Source organism: Erpetoichthys calabaricus, chromosome 3 (assembly GCF_900747795.2).
Source record: "Erpetoichthys calabaricus chromosome 3, fErpCal1.3, whole genome shotgun sequence".
NCBI lineage: Eukaryota > Metazoa > Chordata > Cladistia > Polypteriformes > Polypteridae > Erpetoichthys > Erpetoichthys calabaricus.
In genome coordinates this window covers 78,418,447-78,439,392 of record NC_041396.2, presented here as the reverse complement: position 1 = coordinate 78,439,392, position 20,946 = coordinate 78,418,447, and the positions used below count along the sequence as shown (strand labels likewise).

At 36.7% G+C, this 20,946-nt stretch overlaps 1 protein-coding gene across 7 annotated transcripts in view; it reads right to left on the bottom strand.

Annotated features, from left to right (window-relative positions):
• The window catches only part of dnmt3ab (DNA (cytosine-5-)-methyltransferase 3 alpha b), a 601,530-nt gene that overhangs the window by 59,924 nt on the left and 520,660 nt on the right, over positions 1 to 20,946 (bottom strand). For all 7 annotated transcript variants that reach the window (XM_028796948.2, XM_051924572.1, XM_051924574.1 and 4 more), the window contains 2 exons: positions 10,358 to 10,576; positions 1,162 to 1,320 (listed from right to left, as the gene is read on the bottom strand). In XM_028796948.2, the coding sequence (XP_028652781.1) occupies positions 1,162 to 1,320; positions 10,358 to 10,576 (378 nt within the window). The remainder of the gene's footprint in view (positions 1 to 1,161; positions 1,321 to 10,357; positions 10,577 to 20,946) is intronic.

Here is a 20,946-nt window from a genome sequence, read left to right as displayed (position 1 = left end):
TCTGACATTCTGTGCTCCTGACGCGCACTCCTTTGAAGAGGAAGATATGTTTGCATTCTTTTAATTGTGAGACAGAACTGTCATCTCTGTCTTGTCATGGAGCACAGTTTAAACTTTTGAAAAAGAGACAAATGTTTGTTTGCAGTGTTTGAATAAAGTTCCTGTCTCTCTACAACTTCCTGTGTTTCTGTGCAAATCTGTGACCCAAGCATGACAATATAAAAATAACCATATAAACATATGGTTTCTACTTCGCGGATTTTCACCTTTCGCGGAGGGTTCTGGAACACAAACCCCGCGATGGAGGAGGGATTACTGTATCTGAATGACTGGGTGCTGTTAGATCGGTAGAGTTGTCCAGTGTGTCAGCAGTGTTAATGTGGGTGAAAAATATAAATGGGAACCCTAATGACTGCTATTATACAATAGCAGAGAATTCAGTAACATATAAAAAAGTTCAAATATACCAGTTACTCAGTGAAAGCAGCTCAGCCAAGGGTAGTGACAACAATGTAATACAAACAACAGAAAATGTATACAACACAGATAGATAGACAGATAGATAGATAGATAGATAGATAGATAGATAGATAGATAGATAGATAGATAGATAGATAGATAGATAGATAGATAGATAGATAGATAGATAGATAGATAGATAGATATTTGTCCCCACTATCAATAAGTGAAACATTAAGCCCCCTTTCACAGATATTATGAGTGATTTACTGTAAAACATGATTCCCCTTTTTGTTAAGAAATAATCTGTGTCTCGCTGATGTCAGTAATGCATTCATAATGTAGTATGTTTAACTTCTTCTGCAGAGGTGTAGATAATTCAAGAGTCATTTAAATTTTTCTTATTTCTGTCCAGATTACTTTGTAAATGCTTTTATAGTCATTAAATAATTCTACAATTAATATTTGAAAAGCATGTTTAGTGACTTCAGTCATTTTTATGCTAAACTATGTCTTTTGATACAATAAAAATTAGAAAAATGTTAAGCAAATCATGTTACTCAGAAGAATTTAGACAAACTGTTGGATATGAATTTTGCAGTGGTGAAACCTAGATATACTCATTGTTGCTGTAATGCCCTTTTTAAAGAACATTTACTTAATTAAACAAAATATTTAACTTGTAAAGGTATAAATACCAACCACAGAAAATTTGCCATCGCCAAACCACATGACCCATCTGGTTCCCTCAGCAGCCCGGCTTCTTCCGGTCATCCCCCAGGAAACAATGCGTCCCGGCCACCAGGAGAATCCCCGTAGCTTTCCCCAAACCAGCTCGCCGATTCCAAAACCACGCCCATCCTAAAAGAATCAGACAATAGGAAGGCTTATTTAAGATTAATAGTTCCTTAGGTATTTTCACCTTCTGCTTTAATTGATACTATAATAACATTGGCAAAATATATATATTATGGGTATTATAATATTTCAGGATTAAAGACAACTGAAATCCATTGAGTATACACACTATATTTCAAGCTTTTTAAATACTGTGATGGATGATTTGATAAATTAGTGATTGCCAGGCAGGAAAAGTCCAAATCTAATCAAACACAATGGCTCATTCATTTGCCTACACAAAACACTTATCAATAATCGTTCTTAACACACATTCTCTCTTCTGTTCTCTGGCCATACTTCTTTCCTGCTACCGTCATGCTATTTCTGCAACTAGTCTAAATTTTTGAATACTATTAAAGAAGCTGTTTAGAGTCATTTCTGACATTCAGTTGTAAGGTATTCCCCAGAGTCACTTCTTGGGTCAGAAGCTGCCCTATAAGGCCAGTTGGCTCCAGGCTACAATTTCCTGTGGCAACCTCTGGGCCTAGTATTCTTCTACACACTGGCAGGAACCAACAACTGGACTGCACACCTTTCTTCTATAAAGCAGCATCTTGTTATAGATAGATAGATAGATAGATAGATAGATAGATAGATAGATAGATAGATAGATAGATAGATAGATAGATAGATAGATAGATAGATAGATAGATAGATAGATAGATAGATAGATAGATCATTTTACATCACCTTTTTTCTCTGGTAAACTTTACCATTAAAACCATTTTAAAAAATCATTTTTTCCAGGTTGCAGAAGAACCTTCTTAGGTCTTCTCTGTATAGTATCAACCCTTTGTGGCTAATCTATTTAAAATGGGCACATTTTCACAACTGGTAGCACGGTGGCGCAGTGGTAGTGCTGCTACCTCGCAGTAAGGAGACCTGGGTTCGCTTTCCAGGTCCTCTCTGCGTGGAGTTTGCATGTTCTCCCCATGTCTGCGTGGGTTTTCCTCCGGGTGCTCCGGTTTCCCTCCCACAGTCCAAAGACATGCAGGTTAGGCGCACTGGTGATCCTAAATTGTCCCTAGTGTGTGCTTGGTGTGTGGGTGTGTGCTTGGTGTGTGTGTGCCCTGCGGTGGGCTGGCGCCCTGCCCGGGGTTTGTTCCTGCCTTGTGCCCTGTGTTGGCTGGTATTGGCTCCAGCAGACCCCCGTGACCCTGTGTTAGGTTTCACAACTGACTATGGATTTACTAAATAAATGGGGAGATGTGGTCTGTGAAAATTCATTACTGGTAACTTACATTAGCTTTTTTAAAAATCAACAATTTATCAGTCAAACAAATGGGAAGGTGATATGTTCATATCTTCTCAGAATCTAAATCTTTTGATAGCACTTATTTTAAAAAGAAACATGAGCATAAATCATATCATCTGTATAGAAATTAGATTGATAAAATACTAGTGTGACAAAAAAGATAAGAAATTCCTTTCACAGTAACACCAAGAGAGGGTTGGGAGCATGAGCTAATAGCGTGTTGCTGCACCCACCAAACGCTGAACCACCTGGATTGGGACCCGAGTGCAGCAGGTGACACCTCAGCACCACACTGGACACTGGAACAGCGTGAGTTTTTTTATGGTGGCTGGACTGCCGAACCTGCCACCAGCCACCAAGGTTTCTCTGTAAGTTAGAGAACATGCTTGCAGGGCTGGATGCAGATTAATGTCATATCCACGACAAAGCAATTACAGGTTAAAGACCTTAATCAAGGGCCCAACGGAATAGAGTCACTTCTGGCATTCATGGGATTCAAACTGGCAACCTTCCGATTGCCAGTGCAGATCCCTGGGCTCAGAGCCACCAAGTAATACCAAGTGAACCAGCAATTAACTAACACAGTCTAGTAGTAATAAGTGCCAGTTGGAAAAGAACCAAGATTCAGAAGAAATACTATGCTCAAAAAGAACTAATATAGAACTTTGCAAGCTTAAAGTGTAAGTGAATGATGCAGTTGAAGAAATCAACAGAATGGTATGGGAAAGAAAAGATCACAAAATGAACTGACCAAAGAAACAAGATATGAAAGAGGCAAAAGATAAGGATGGGAAAGTCCTGATTAATAGTGAGGATGTTAAACAGTACATAAAAGAATATATTGATGAATTACCAAACATCAAAAATGACAAAAATCCCCTGCCAACAGCAGAACCTGTGTTTGGAGTTAAATTACCAATCACATACACCAATCAGCAACAACATTAAAACCACAATCATAATATTGTGTAGGTCCCTCTTGTGCCATCAAAGCAGTTCTGATCCATTGAGGCATGGACTCCACAACACCTCTGGAGCAAATCACTCTCTTTAGACACCTTGGTTCTATGATGGAAGGAAATGGTATAGGGTAAAGTGAAGAATTAAAGTGGCAAAGGAAAGCTGTAAAGAAATCACCCCAATAATTTGTGTCTAAAAGATACCTCAGTACCTAAAAACTAAACTATACAAGTGTATAATAAGACCAGTACTGCTATAAGGCTTAGAAGCATTGGGAATGAGAAAGCAGGAAAGACATGTCTTGGAGAGGACTGAAATTATATTGCCAAGCTAGGTTGTTGGGGTGAGAGAGGAAAAGGAGTAAAGACATGAAAGCAAGCCTCGGAAAAATCAACATCATTAATAACTATTCATATGGTTAAAGTAAAGACGATATAAATGCAATTTTTAAAATGGGAGCCACGCAAAAGAAGATAGAAAGGCAGAAATTGAAATGGTCATATAACATCAGGAATGACTTGTAACTAGTAACAACTGACCAGGGAGGCTGACCACCTCACAGAGAGACAATACAGCCTGATGATGATTACAATAATATTTTCTTTAGTTATTTTCATTAAAATTAAACATAAGAAAATGTTAATGAAATAGTTGCCCAAAAATTAAAAAGTTATTATGGCTGTTTTCCTTCCCTGAGAATAACTATGGAGAGAGGATCAGATCATATTGTCCATAAAATTGGGCTATATATATAACAAATATATAAGCAAATATAATAAAATATATAATAAAATATAACAAAATACTCCTGCTTTCTCTTCCAATTTTATGTAATTGTTTAATGTGATTTTGTGACACAAGAGCTAATAGTACACATTATCTTCAGCAGAATGCGGTTGATCACATGTATAAACATAGAGGGTTTGTTGCTGCAAAAATTTGTCTATTTGTCTCTGAATACAGAAATAAAGAGAGATTAGTTATTGGAGGGAATGATGCTGACACTACAACACTCTGTCACTCTTTAACTCAGTTGAAATCATTTGTTTTAGTGAATCAGCATGCAATTTAAGTTTTATATTTGAAACTAGGGGGTTTCGCGTCTCTGCCGCTCGTGTTGTGAAGAGCGGGGATGAACACACCCCAAGGAGACGCGGTCATTCCTCCAAAACTCCATCTTAAACAGTGACACAATGGGAAACAAATACAGTTTTTTTTACCTCCTCTTTGCTCGATCAGCTGCTGGCTTGCTGCTGTTGCCGTGCCGTGTGATCTGCATTTAAAACTTGTACAGCAGCTGTCTTTGTCATCTACTCTTTGTCTTTTATTTCTGGCCCCAGGTGTGGTTAAATCTTTCTCGCGGGACATGAGTTCTTGATATTTTTTAGCTTATAATTTAAAAATGGAAAAAGAATCTGAAAATCTAACAATAACACATTAAAGTTCGACAAATTCTGAAAAGAATGATACCAATAATTTATATATGTAGGTTTTAAAATAAGCCCAATTTAAAGCGTGACAAAAAAGTGACATAAAAACATCACATAAAATCATTGCACAAAATCGTTGCACTTTTATGCATGGATTTTATATACAGTCAAATGAAAAAGTTTGGGAACCCCTCTCAGCCTGCATAATAATTTACTCTACTTTCAACAAAAGAGATAACAGAAGTATGTCTTTCATTTCCTAGGAACATCTGAGTACTGGGGTGTTTTCCGAACAAAGATTTTTAGTGAAGCAGTATTTAGTCGTATAAAATTAAATCAAATGTGAAAAACTGGTTTTGCAAAAATGTGGGTACCCTTGTAATTTTGCTGATTTGAATGCATGTAACTGCTCAATACTGATTACTTGCAACACCAGATTGGTTGGATTAGCTCGTTAAACCTTGAACTTTATAGACAGGTGTGTCCAATCATGAGAAAAGGTATTTAAGGTGGTCAATTAAAAGTTGTGCTTCCCTTTGACTCTCCTCTGAAGAGTGACAGCATGGGATCCTCAAAGCAACCCTCAAAAGATCTGAAAACAAAGATTGTTCAGTATCATGGTTTAGGGGAAGGCTACAAAAAGCTATCTCAGAGGTTAAGTCAGTCAGTTTCAACGGTAAGGAATGTAATCAGGAAATGGAAGGCCATAGGCACAGTTGCTGTTAAACCCATGTCTGGCAGGCCAAGAAAAATACAGGAGCGGAATATGCACAGGATTGTGAGAATGGTTACAGACAACCCACAGATCACCTCCAAAGACCTGAAAGAATATTTTGCTACAGATGGTGTATCTGTATATCGTTCTACAATTCAGCGCACTTTGCACAAAGAACATCTATATGGCAGGGTGATGAGAAAGAAGCCCTTTCTGCACTCACGCCACAAACAGAGTCGCTTGTTATATGTAAATGCTCATTTAGACAAGCCAGATTCATTTTGGAACAAAGTGCTTTGGACTGATGAGACAAAAATTGAGTTATTTGGTCATAACAAAAAGCGTTTTGCATGGCGGAAGAAGAACACCGCAGTCCAAGAAAAACACCTGCTACCTACTGTCAAATTTGGTGGAGGTTCCATCATGCTGTGGGGCTGTGTGGCTAGTTCAGGGACTGGGGCCCTTGTTAAAGTCAAGGGTCGGATGAATTCAATCCAATATCAACAAATTCTTCAGGATAATGTTCAAGCATCAGTCACAAAGTTGAAGTTACGCAGGGGTTGGATATTCCAACAAGACAATGACCCAAAACACAGTTCGAAATCAAAGGCATTCATGCAGAGGGAGAAGTACAATGTTCTGGAATGGCTCACACAGTCCGCTGACTTGAATATCATCGAAAATCTATGGGATGATTTGAAGCAGGCTGTCCATGCTCGGCAGCCATCAAATTGAACTAAACTGGAGAGATTTTGTATGGAAGAATGGTCAAAAATACCTCCATCCAGAATCCAGACACTCATCAAAGGCTATAGGAGGCATCTAGAGGCTGTTATATTTGCAAAATGAGGCTCAACTAAGTATTGATGTAATATCTCTGTTGGGGTGCCCAAATTTATGCACCTGTCTAATTATGTTATGATGCATATTGCATATTTTCTGTTAATCCAATAAATTTAATGTCACTGCTGAAATACTACTGTTTCCATAAGGCATGTCATATATTAAAAGGAAGTTGCTACTTTGAAAGCTCAGCCAATGATAAACAAAATCCAAAGAATTAAGAGGGGTTCCCAAACTTTTTCATATGACTGTATATAGAGTAGACTAGCATATCATTTAAAACACACAGTACAAAACTATCTAAAACATGTGTTTTTGTTTTTTTTTTACTTCTCCTGGTTATGATTTTATTCACAAAATTATCATTTTGGATAATTTGACCCTTAAAATCACTTTCAACAAATTTAGTCTAAAAACTCAATTACCATATTTGCAGCACCAAATTTCTACCTAAATCTATAAAGATGTGTAGTTTGAGTGGAGATAATTGGTAGTCTAAAGCTGCTCTATGAGTCGTCTCATTTCCCTCCTCTGACTGTGATATTTACAACATGTACTTCTTTTTTCTCTGAATTTGATGCTACTGCTATGTTGACCAGACTGTTACTCCTGGCCATGGAATCAGATGTGAAGACTGGCCGAGCGTCTTTATCATCAATAGTGACATTGTTCACCATTTGTTATACTTGAGTGTATCTATGATCTCCAGGAATACTCTAGAATGCTTTAGAGGAAAGGAGAAGAGAGGACGTGAGAGAAGGAGTGTGAATATTTTGTGCAGGTCAGCTAGGCATTGACTTTGCTTATTCTAAAGAAAAACTGTGGACCTGCCTTGATTTTTACCAGGAACACTAGAAGTTAGAGCTTTGAATTTCCTTTACTCACCTTTAATAGAGCTTGTAACAGCTGGATCTCCTTTTATTGATTTATATTACATTATGGACTAGGTTTATAAATCTGTTAGATATTTTATATAAATATGTTCTTCTATATTCAAATATTGCATTGCTGTGTAATGTTCTGTTAATTTTTTTTTTAAATCAGTGTATATGCTCCATACCTGTTGTATAACAGAGCAAAAGGCGAGATTTTATCGAACACAAAAATATTATAGTTGTTTATGTGTGTACAATTGTTTTACACCTAGCTGTTTGTCTGTCTGCTGTATGTCAATGCAACAACTTTTCTTGTATATACACACTGAGCATAAACAGAGAAGGTAAACAACATGACTACATCTCACTGCATTGCATTATTTCTATGTACATGTGTTCTTCCATGACATAGTAAGTAAGGTGCTCAACAGTGAACTAAAAGAGGTGCAAGTTTAGCCCTCAGATCATTGTATAGCCAGGTTTCTACAGCAGGTGCTCCAGCTGTAGAAACATATAGGCCATTTTTTATGTTTGATTTGGAACTATAAAAATACCTATAAAAAGACATTTGCTTTGATTGGCTTTTGTGGATTATAATTGCAATGGTATTATATACCTACCAGTAATGGCGCACTGCACAATAACATGCAGTGAATACACTTGACTTGAGCCTTCATAGTTTTCAGACTCTTTCTCTGTACGTTTAGCATTCGTTTGCTCAGAGGTTGATGTGCTTGCTGCTTCCTGAGCAGCTCTTCTGTTCTCCACCCTAGCGGCCTGCACCTTCTCTTCTATCGTCGGCATCTTTTTGTGTTAAAAGTGATTAAGTCAGTGTTTGTGTTGCAATTACTTAGTATGTTTTCCTTAATTTTTCACTTAAGCTGGCATTTAAATCATTCTTGAGGCAGATTGAAGACCTAAGATATGAACAGGTAGGGATGAGAACGGTGCCCATATGCATGCGCTGCTCAGCCACCCTGCTGGCCGCTGCCGAGACTTGATTCTACAATAAAATAAAATAAAAAGAGAAATAACCTTGGAGGTCAATCATCACCCCGAAAGCGGATAGTATACGTCATGTAGTATATGTGTACCAAATTTCAGGTCAATACGTCAAACGGTTTGCGAGATACAGGTGATTTAAAATCTTGGACAGACAAACAAACAGCCACAGTAGCGTATTATATAAGAAGATGTGTGTCTATAAATAGGTAGGAAAAGAAAACTTCCACGAAAAAAAGACTATTTCTGCTAAAAGGACTAAAGAAATTGAAAACACAAAAAATGGATATCATAACAAATAATCAGTAACTGTACCATAAGCATTTTCTTCATTAACTTTATAAATATTTTTTATATTTTCAAATTATGTAAAATAGGGTGTTTCTGAACAATCTTTAAGGGTATCTATAGACACTTCTAATCAAACCTATCAAACTGTAAAAAGAAACAGCTGGGTAAGGTTATTAACAATAATTTTAACATAAATCTTCTTGATAATCTGTCAACGGTTAACCAATATTATGGCCAAATACCAGGCCTGTAAGATCAATATTTAACAAAAATAGAAATCTCACATTTTTACTATAGCTTTACAATATACTGTTCAGAAGATATAGATATTGAATTGCAAAGCTGTATAAATTTCAATCACCCCTAAATCTATATATATAAAATTCTTTTCGCGTTTCAAACGAAAATTACGTATGACCACGCAATATGGAAATTACGTATGAAACGGAAATTACGTATGACCATGCGATATGGAAATTAAGTATGACCACAGAACATATTATAATACAGGAACTAATCACTTCGTTTGTGGACGCCATTTTTATATCGTCTTTACGAATTGTTATTATTTGTGTGAGAGATATTTTACTGATATTGAAAAGAAGTAAACACAAACACGCCGATCTATCCCATAGAAGTACATCCCACGTTGTCTTCCTCCCAGCCCTCCTCTCTGGACTACAGCGCTGATCCGTCCGCTGCCAGGCGCGTTCTGACAGAGAAGTTTTATTTATTCATCCACGTGAATGTCGCGGAAACTGCCACATTGTAACTTTTATTTAGTTAGCAGTACTTGATAGTAGAAGAGATCAGGAAAACAGCTTTGCGTCTTTCTACCTTTTAACTGCGGCGAGCTGTAAACAATGTGCGTGAGAACAAAGTGGATGCTGGGAGGTGTGGAATGTCGGGCTGCTTCGTGGGGTCGAGAGCTTCACAGTTTCGAGCAGCGTTCTCTCTTCCTTGCACTGTTTGTGACACTTCAAGTGCCCCGTCGGCTCCTGGGAGAGTGGAAATCTTTGCAAGTGAGTGTAATCGATGCCATCGAAGCAGAACTCTGTTTGTAAATTACCCTGCACTACTACTTACTGTCCCTTAAGGTGAGTTCAGGTCACTAAAACCACTCAACATTCAAAGTTCCTTTTGTGATGAATTATTTTAAGAAGTAAATCACAAGCACGCAATGCAAGGTTGTCAGGCAGAAATTTAGACAATCACATAGAAAATGTAATTTCTATACCACAGTGGTCGTGTAGCACCTTTCACAAGGGATCTACTACCGAGAGATAATCCAAATACATTTTAGCTACTGTTGGTACTACTTACCTGTTGTGTTATACCGCCTTTAAAATGTAGTTTAGCCCAAACCACTCCAGTAGTACTCAATATATCTTTACTTCTTAAATGTTAATGTTTTACTGTTTAATAACTTATAGACTACATTTTATTTTTTTCCCTTGCACTCAGTGAGCGAAGCCACTGGGTAATCAACTAGTAGTAAATATTTTATCAACTGCTTGCCACTTTCTTAGACTCGTTTACAAAGCATCTGATACAGGGTGGGCCCAGTAAGAGATGTTTTTTTTAATGTTGCCCTCATCTTTTGTGATTCCATGCAGATGCACCTCACCTCATATTCAGCTTCGTCATCGGTGGACTTTGAAGTAGTCTTTTCCACAGTTTCAGCTACAGTTGGTTCAGGGGTGGTGGCCACTGTGGGTGAGGCTGGTTCTGTGGGCTGCTGAGGGGCAAGCTGATTTGTAAGAACCTCATCTTCCTCCTTCTGTGCTTCATTATCAGTGGATTCCTCCCGTGCATTCATTACAGCAAGTTTGGCCTTTTTCTCTGCCTAAAGAAACAAACCAAGAAGATGAGAGATTAGTTTAGTGATTACCTTTAAATGCTATAGGAGAAAATTAAAATAAAAATATTAACTTTAGTTAAGCTTAAAAGAAAGAGCATGTACAAAATAGCACATTCTGTTTATTAAACTTGTCTGGTTCCTGCAACAAATGGTTAGTTTCTTTAACACTGATTTAAACTGAGTCCAGAATTAGTTTGCTTTGTAATGTTTATTCACTTGGAGAACACAGCTGAGACCAAGATACAATGCCTGTTTTTTGCTATTTGTATTGAAAAAAAAACAAACTTACTAATATCAAGTTAGACAGAAATAAACAGACATATTCCCAAGCAAAATCCAATTTTTAAACATGTAAACATTCAGAACTTGCTTTATAGAGGATATGAGAAGGTATAAAATTACATTTACCAAAAAAATTACCAGAGGACAGAAGCTAAAGTTTTTCTTGTTTACAAGGATGGGAAGAGGCCAATTTCATATCTTAGAGTTTGCAACCAGCAATTGGAGGAAGTACAGGGCATGCATATGAACAGAAGAATAATCTTTGTAATCATAGATTGCAGGTACATCAAAGGTCACAGGGAGATTCAACCTTACAATTTGGAACTAGTGTGGATAGGTCTTTTTCTAAGGTTAACTATGAAAAAGGCTACATATTGCAATTTGACCCACAGCAGTTCTAGCTCACATAACAAAATGGCTTTGAATGTACTCAAAAATATACCACCACAAAAAATTACTGAACTAGGGTCTGCTTCCCTAATGTTCCACATGACATAAATAGGGCATACTTCATACCCTATTCCCAGATCTGTGACATATTTGTCTGTGATCTCTGATATAATTTATTAAATGCTGCTACTTATAAGGCTCTTTATTGTAAAATAAGCCTCCAGACTTTAGGTAATTACCTTATCACACAGAATTTTGCTTTTTGCTACTATAAGCCTATTAATTCCACCTGCTACCAAATTCACACAATTTCCTATCTCTTCTGGGCTTTTATAAAGCTGCGATGGAAAAGAAATTAAAACTACAGGTTGTCATAATGGTTAAGACCAGTGGTGTAACATTATTTGATCAGAGCTAGCGCAAAAATAAATTGTCATTTTGTACAGATACTGCAACTTAAAATTATATTTGCTTGATCACCATAAAATTCAACTGACAGCTAGAGCCATTTTAAAAAAGTAAGCATTCTTGAAAAATTGCTTCATTCCATTTAAGCAACTATTCACTTTACAGTGTTGTTACAGAAGTTGACAAACTTGAGAAGTGCTACAAAGGGCAGGTAGTGTATGATTAAGTTACAGAAATGTATTGCAATGGCCTCTCTCAAATGGCATATTTGTCACCACCATTAGAAGGTGTATTAAGCATTTTAAAATAAGCATTTTAAAAGGTTTCAGTGAATTATCCCTTAAATCATGAACAAATACTTGCAAAAGTGTGGAATTAAATTTTTTTTTTTAGTTTGAAAGATCGACTAGCATGTCTTATCTTGAGATCCTGCGACTGATAATATAGCTTAGAAGACTTTAAAAGGCAAGTTCTTAGTTTCCTGGCAAACATAATGTAGGCATATTTCTACTACACCCACTTGATGCTTTTAGATCTAGAATTACAGTATCTGCAAATGACTCTGTTATTCATTATTAGGATCCACCATCAATCATTCAGTTTTTAAACCTATTTTATTCAGTGTAGGGTCAAAAACAGCCACAACTGGTCGACCTGAATTCATGCATTTAGACCCTGAGAAAAAAACTGAAGTCCCTAGAGAAAACTGTGATTGCTTTAATTAATGTAATACTCTACAATGTGCAGCATGTTTCCAGATGTCTTGATCACACTTCCTCTAATGAGTACATGCTTATGTCACATGACACCACAGCCTCAGAACAGTAGCCAGATGACTGTTAAAGAAATTAACTGTGACAAATGAAATGAAAATTGTAAGGTAGCTGCTGTAAAACTGACACAGGAGCAGAATGAGCATTGTTGGTAAATCATAAAAGTTGATGGTACACTGAATAAGTATTTATTAACTTTAACATCAAATATTTTCTGGATATTTTTGGTCAAAACACAAAAATAATTGATATGTTTGAGTGAAACAAATATCTGTTCACACAATTATTATTCCAGGACAAATATGTGGCAGAAAATGTCAACTCTGTTATTTTTTTACAGTATCATTGCAATTTAAGCTTGAACTGAATTGGAGGGAAAAGGAGACTTAACTTTTTAATACTGACACATTGCGCTCTCCAAACAATTAAAATGCATAATGATATTTAACATATTTGACATCTGTGTTTACTTAAAACCTCTTTATATTTATCTGGAATGCTGTAACCATATTGTTAGGGAATAGTAAAAAAACATCAGTGATAATAGAGATGATGACCACAAATGTGAACATAATTTTTCTAAATGATCATTATGTTAAACCAAATTGTGTGCTTACATGACTCCATTTCCTCACTGCTCTTCAAACTTACTTTTCTGCCATAATTGGAGAAAATGTATTAATTAGAAAATCTAGTTTGCAAACCTCTATTGCATTACACATTTTATATCCCGTATATTACTTTATTTTTGCTGCTACTTAATAATAATAATAATAATACATTTTATTTATACAAGGCGCCTTTCAGGGAGCTCAAGGACACCGAACAACAATAAATAAATAAATAATTAAATAAAAGACACAATTATAAAAAACTTAAAACATCAGAAAATCTAGAAATTAAAACCAAACAAAACCATTATAATCAGGATGAAAAAGAAAAAGCCATTTTAAACAGATGCATTTTAAGTTTACATTTGAAGGATGAATATGATTTGATATTTCGGAGATCCGCAGGCAATGAATTCCAGAGCTTGGGAGCAGAACGACTGAAAGCTCTGCTCCCCAAGGTGGTTAGACGGGCGGGAGGGACAGTCAGATGGGTGGAGGAAGAAGATCTAAGATTACGGGATGGAATGGCAACATGAAGAAGGTCAGACAGATATGGAGGGGCGAGGTTATGGATGGCCTTAAATGTTAATAGTAGAATCTTAAAATCAATACGAAACTTAATCGGGAGCCAATGAAGCTGCTGCAAGACCGGAGTAATATGGTGAATAGATGGGATTTGAGTGATGATACGTGCTGCAGAATTCTGGACTAACTGAAGCTTATGAAGAGATTTATTCGGGAGACCAAAGAGGAGTGAATTGCAGTAGTCCAGCCGGGAAGTGACAAGACTATGAACAAGAATGGCAGTAGTATGAGGAGTGAGGGAGGGGCGAATACGATTAATATTACGTAGGTGGAAGTAAGCAGACCGGGTGATGTTATTAATGTGACATTGGAAAGATAGAGTACTGTCGAGGATGACACCCAGACTCTTGACCTGAGATGATGGGGAAACAACAGAGTTATCAATAATAAGAGAAAGATTATTGGTTTTGGATAATGATGATTTTGAACCAATGAGGAGAATCTCAGATTTGTCACTGTTTAATTTAAGAAAATTCGAAGAAAACCAGGATTTAATTTCAGCAATGCAGTCAATAAGCGAGGGTGGTGGAAAAAGAGGAGGTGGGATTACCAGCAAGGTAGAGCTGGGTGTCATCAGCATAACAGTGAAAATTAATGTTATATTTGCGAAAAATATTGCCAAGGGGAAGAAGGTAAATAATAAAAAGAAGAGGCCCCAGGACAGAGCCCTGGGGCACACCAGAAGTAACATACTTGTCTTATGGGCAAAAGTTTTACACTAAATGAATCATTACCATTTCCTTAAACTTAAAGAGATGGAAAGACTGAGAATATAGTGTATTAAAATTTGAAACATTTCATCTACAGGCAAAAAACAGAATACCTTTAGACAATATACCTTAGCATTAAAAATATCAACTTAATAACATTAAGGGGAAATCATTAAAAACAATTTTGTGTATAATATGTTATATGATATTCAGGAATACTTAGAAACATGCTAGGCACTTCCATTATATCAATAATAAAATAAAACAACAGCTTAAAATCATTAAAATGCATTAGGTCAATGCAGAAAATCTCTGGATGTTCCAGGCAGAACATTTCTGTTTGTTTAAAGACACTCAGGATAGTTCAGAAAGAAACATACATGTTAGCAATGTAGCAGAATCATCTTCAAATGAAAATAAACTCAAGCTGGAAATGCCAAGCCAGAATGAATGATACAAATGAAACACCATGTGTTAACAGATGACATTAGGTACATATGTCAATAGTCAGAAAAAACTGACATTTATTTTACATTGCCACAGAATATGATAAATGTAGGTCATTATGTGGTGTATACTAAAGTTCCTGGATTGTTAGATAGATAGATAGATAGATAGATAGATAGATAGATAGATAGATAGATAGATAGATAGATAGATAGATAGATAGATAGATAGATAGATAGATAGATAGATAGATAGATAGATAGATAGATAGATAGATAGATAGATACTTTATTAATCCCAAGGGGAAATTCACATACTCCAGCAGCACCTTACTGATACAAAAAACAATATTAAATTAAAGATTGATAATAATGCAGGTAAAAACAGACAATAACTTTATATAATGTTAACGTTTACCCCCCCGGGTGGAACTGAAGAGTCGCATAGTTTGGGGGAGGAACGATCTCCTCAGTCTGTCAGTGGAGCAGGACAGTGACAGCAGTCTGTCGCTGAAGCTGCTCCTCTGTCTAGAGATGACACTGTTTAGTGGATGCAGTGGATTTTCCATAATTGATAGGAGCCTGCTGAGCGCCCATCGCTCTGCCACAGATGTCAAACTGTCTAGCTCCATGCCAACAATAGAGCCTGCCTTCCTCACCAGTTTGTCCAGGCGTGAGGCGTCTTTCTTCTTAATGCTGCCTCCCCAGCACACCACCGTGTAGAAGAGGGCACTCGCCACAACCGTCTGATAGAACATCTGCAGCATCTTATTGCAGATATTGAAGGACTCCAGCCTTCTAAGGAAGTATAACTGGCTCTGTCCTTTCTTACACAGAGCATCAGTTTTGGCAGTCCAATCTAATTTATCATCCAGCTGCACTCCCAGGTATTTATAGGTCTGCACCATCTGCACACAAGTCACCTCTGATGATCACGGGGTCCATGAGGGGTCTGGGCCTCCTAAAATCCACCACCAGCTCCTTGGTTTTGCTGGTGTTCAGGTGTAGGTGGTTTGAGTCGCACCATTTAACAAAGTCATTGATTAGGTCCCTATACTCCTCCTCCTGCCCACTCCTGATGCAGCCCACGATAGCAGTGTCATCATGCTATTCCATTAGCATACAGAATTATTAACAGAACCAGTCAAAGTGCTAGACTAATTTGCATTGTGATGCAACTCAAAATAAAAAATATAATTTACATTGAGCTGTTTAGTGATTAATGTTTCACTGTTTATTTAATTGTTTCTATTACAAAAAACTACTCAATACTGACTGGAATAAATTAATATGCATAGGCAAGTAATATTAAGTTGTTTTTTTACTAAGAATTAATCACTGAGTTATTACTGCTTTATAGAAAAATATTAATATGCTTGAAGGAACTACATACAATTTTGATTAATATGTAGTTAACTTCAATAAAAAATTATAATTGTGTGATTAATTTTTTTAAATCAAACAAAAAAAAAAAAAAAAAAAAAAAAAATATATATATATATATATATATATATATACAGTGGTGTGAAAAACTATTTGCCCCCTTCCTGATTTCTTATTCTTTTGCATGTTTGTCACACAAAATGTTTCTGATCATCAAACACATTTAACCATTAGTCAAATATAACACAAGTAAACACAAAATGCAGTTTTTAAATGACGGCTTTTTATTATTTAGGGAGAAAAAAAATCCAAACCTACATGGCCCTGTGTGAAAAAGTAATTGCCCCCTTGTTAAAAAATAACCTAACTGTGGTGTATCACACCTGAGTTCAATTTCCGTAGCCACCCCCAGGCCTGATTACTGCCACACCTGTTTCAATCAAGAAATCACTTAAATAGGAGCTGCCTGACACAGAGAAAGTAGACCAAAAGCACCTCAAAAGCTAGACATCATGCCAAGATCCAAAGAAATTCAGGAACAAATGAGAACAGAAGTAATTGAGATCTATCAGTCTGGTAAAGGTTATAAAGCCATTTCTAAAGCTTTGGGACTCCAGCGAACCACAGTGAGAGCCATTATCCACAAATGGCAAAAATATGGAACAGTGGTGAACCTTCCCAGGAGTGGCCGGCCGACCAAAATTACCCCAAAGAGCGCAGAGATGACTCATCCGAGAGGTCACAAAAGACCCCAGGACAACGTCTAAAGAACTACAGGCCTCACTTGCCTCAATTAAGGTCAGTGTTCACGACTCCACCATAAGAAAGAGACTGGGCAAAAACGGCCTGCATGGCAGATTTCCAAGACGCAAACCACTGTTAAGCAAAAAGAACATTAGGGCTCGTCTCATTTTTGCTAAGAAACATCTCAATGATTGCCAAGACTTTTGGGAAAATACCTTGTGGACTGATGAGACAAAAGTTGAACTTTTTGGAAGGCAAATGTCCCGTTACATCTGGCGTAAAAGGAACACAGCATTTCAGAAAAAGAACATCATACCAACAGTAAAATATGGTGGTGGTAGTGTGATGGTCTGGGGTTGTTTTGCTGCTTCAGGACCTGGAAGGCTTGCTGTGATAGATGGAACCATGAATTCTACTGTCTACCAAAAAATCCTGAAGGAGAATGTCCGGCCATCTGTTCGTCAACTCAAGCTGAAGCGATCTTGGGTGCTGCAACAGGACAATGACCCAAAACACACCAGCAAATCCACCTCTGAATGGCTGAAGAAAAACAAAATGAAGACTTTGGAGTGGCCTAGTCAAAGTCCTGACCCTGAATCCAATTGAGATGCTATGGTATGACCTTAAAAAGGCGGGTTCATGCTAGAAAACCCTCAAAATAAAGCTGAATTACAACACTTTTGCAAAGATGAGTGGGCCAAAATTCCTCCAGAGCGCTGTAATAGACTCATTGCAAATTATCGCAAACGCTTGATTGCAGTTATTGCTGCTAAGGGTGGCCCAACCAGTTATTAGGTTCAGGGGGCAATTACTTTTTCACACAGGGCCATGTAGGTTTGGATTTTTTTTTCTCCCTAAATAATAAAAACCACCATTTACAAACTGCATTTTGTGTTTACTTGTGTTATATTTGACTAATGGTTAAATGTGTTTGATGATCAGAAACATTTTGTGTGACAAACATGCAAAAGAATAAGAAATCAGGAAGGGGGCAAATAGTTTTTCACACCACTGTATATATATATATATATATATATATATATATATACAGTGTATATATATATATTATACTATTGAAATATAATACAAGACAAGACACAAAAAACAAACAAAAATGGATTGCATTGCTAGACAACATCCATCTTTACAGTGCCATCAGATTCACTCTAGTCTATAGCAAATGAACTCAGTGACAAGATGTAGTCTTGTGCCTGGTATATTCTTATTTTTTTACATTTGGAAAATTTTTTGTCAGCTGTTACATTTACATAATTATCCCTCTTTTACAAAGGCATTTATTAAAAATTTTATTAAAATAATTAATAATATAGAAATGAAAACAAGAATGTATTTTCTTAATATGCAGCTATAAAATTGACACAATAAATAATATCGATAAATGCCTTTACTATTAATTTGCCTGAAAATGAGTGCTAAATTTAATAATACTGTGATCCTGTGTTCGGATTCAGCGGGTTGGAAAATGGATGGATGGATGGATGTGAACTAAGTTTATTTTTTACAGAATAATCCCCCTTAGATTATATATCACACACTTCTGGGAAATATTTATTTATAGTGTACAGTATATGTTCAAATAATATTGATTCCCTTTCATGTTTACTTGGAATACTGGATCTGGCCTTGAATCTTATTGTCAGGCTGTCAAAATAAAACATTTTAGTTACACTAATTTCCTGAGCTTGGAAAAATAAAAGGATGGTTTTCCTTCTCTGGAATCAGTCTTGCTCCAATACCCTTAAATGTGCACTGCCTTTTGATTGATGTAATGGTATAGCACTCTACTCCACATAAATATATCTTTGGAAACGAAATGGAACAATTTAATCCTTGTCAGAAAACATATTTTGTTTCTCTTCCTTATAACACTGACATTCCTTTCAAGTTGGCTATTATAAATTCATTATAGTTCTATTTGTTTTTTCATTCTCAGAATAACTCACTCTCCATACTAAAAGAATAATCTAAAATATTATTAAATGATTGTTTTATTAGATGTATATGCACCTTCTTTGCATTTTATGAATACTGTGTTCAGATATTATTTATTTATGGCATATACTTTAATGAGACAGCTAAGGCTGAAAAAGTAAAACATAATAGTTTATTTAACCAAAATACATGAGGAATGGATTGAATAAGAAGTAAAAGTAACAGTAATATAGTACATAAACCATTGTCTAGTTTCTGCATTTGGCAAAGTCATATAGGTAAGAATGACTAGTTAGGTTTCGGTTCCGGCCCACCATCAACAAACACAGCTTCTCAAGTACTATTTACCCCAACCTCTTACCTTTTGCTGTCACTCTTTCTTCCTCTTCCCACATTCTGGCTGTACTACAATGCAAATGGGGCCTTTGCAACAAACTCTTCTACAAATTCAAGACTCTTAGTGCTGCTTGGAGAGAGAAGCCTTTAATCCCTAGCCTTGGTTTGTTTCTGAAGTAATCTACAGATCTTCATCTAAGGTCAGAAACACCTTCTGTAAGCTCTGGAATTATCTCTCTAAATGTCCATCTGGTTGTCTCTGATATCCCAGTCTTCTTGAGTACTCATTTCTGCTAAATGAACTACCAGGCACCTTTGGTGTCTCCTGTGCAATATGCCCTCTATAATATGCAGCACAATCCCACCTGCTCCATATGGGAACCCATGGCTATAAAAGGCTTAGAAGAGTTTCTTGTCTTCCTGCCCTCACCCCCCCCCCCCCCCCCAAACCACCTCCCCCCCCCCCCCCCCCCCATCCCCAAAGTGGCAACACTATCTTCACAATGGTTGTCTCGGGAATAACTGTTTTTAAACAAGCACAGCTTACAGTACACAGAAAGCTTCCATATACTAACACGAATGCTAGAAGGAGTGCTTCAGTCACCTTTGTCATTTCCTGTTTTCAAGTCTAGAGTCTGCTGAGCACAGTCCTTGTTTTGTGCTGCTTGTTTGCCTTTTTAAACCATGTTAACCATGTGCTAGACAGTTATTGTGTTACAATGTGCATAGCATTGTATTAACTATAGTATGTGGGCATTACGTATTGTGGCACTGTTAATAATGCTCGTAAATGGCCTCTGGTTGGTTCTTTGTGCGCTGTACAGTAATGTACACTTTGTTCAAACCCTTCACTTTCCATAAAATTGTATAGGTATTTTGAAGGAAAAATCTTTTATAACTTTTGGTTCATTTAGACCAATGGTTTATTTATCTGTTTATTTCCTTTATTCAAGTTAATATTTCAACTATCACTAGAATATGTTTGATTTATTTTGATGTATACAGTGTATTGAGAGGAGGTACCTGGTTGACAAGAGATTGCCAGAGGCAATGACACTACCAAGATTTCATGGGACAAAACAAAATCTCACAAAAGGCCTCCACAAAAAAGACACCCACACAATATGTCAGTGCAAGAATACAGGATACTCTGGGCAGTGTTACATCCTATATAAGTACTGGGCACCTGGAAAAACCAAGAGGCAGGGCCAACAATATATAGAAGGTTGCAAACTAGGTATAATCATTTAATGCATCTCAGAAATCTAAGAAGTGCACTATTCAGATGCTGACAAGGATGCCTGTCCCTTTTTTAACAGAAAGAGAATAAGAGAAAAAGAGACAGTGAAAAAGCAGGAAGGGAATGCTAGAGGTGGCAAAACAACCTAGCAGCTACAGAGTATACAATCCAACAAGGGAAAGTATGAGATCTTGCTTGCCCTGCAACAGGGCAGGCAGTTGGATATCTGCTTTGGAGACTTGGTTCTATAAGGGCAACGAATAACTCACGGTCACATCATAACAGTCTAGAGCACGGAGAAGATATTAATTTCAATTTAATTCATTAAATGGATGGATTAATAACATAGATTTAGTACATTTTGCATAATAGTAATACACATTTGTAAAGTGTGATCATTAGTAGTTAGTGTGACCAGTTGGGGTACTCTTGAGCAGACTTCACACTTAGAGTGATGCATAGACTCTCCAAAAGGTAAAGGTCACATGCTTTCA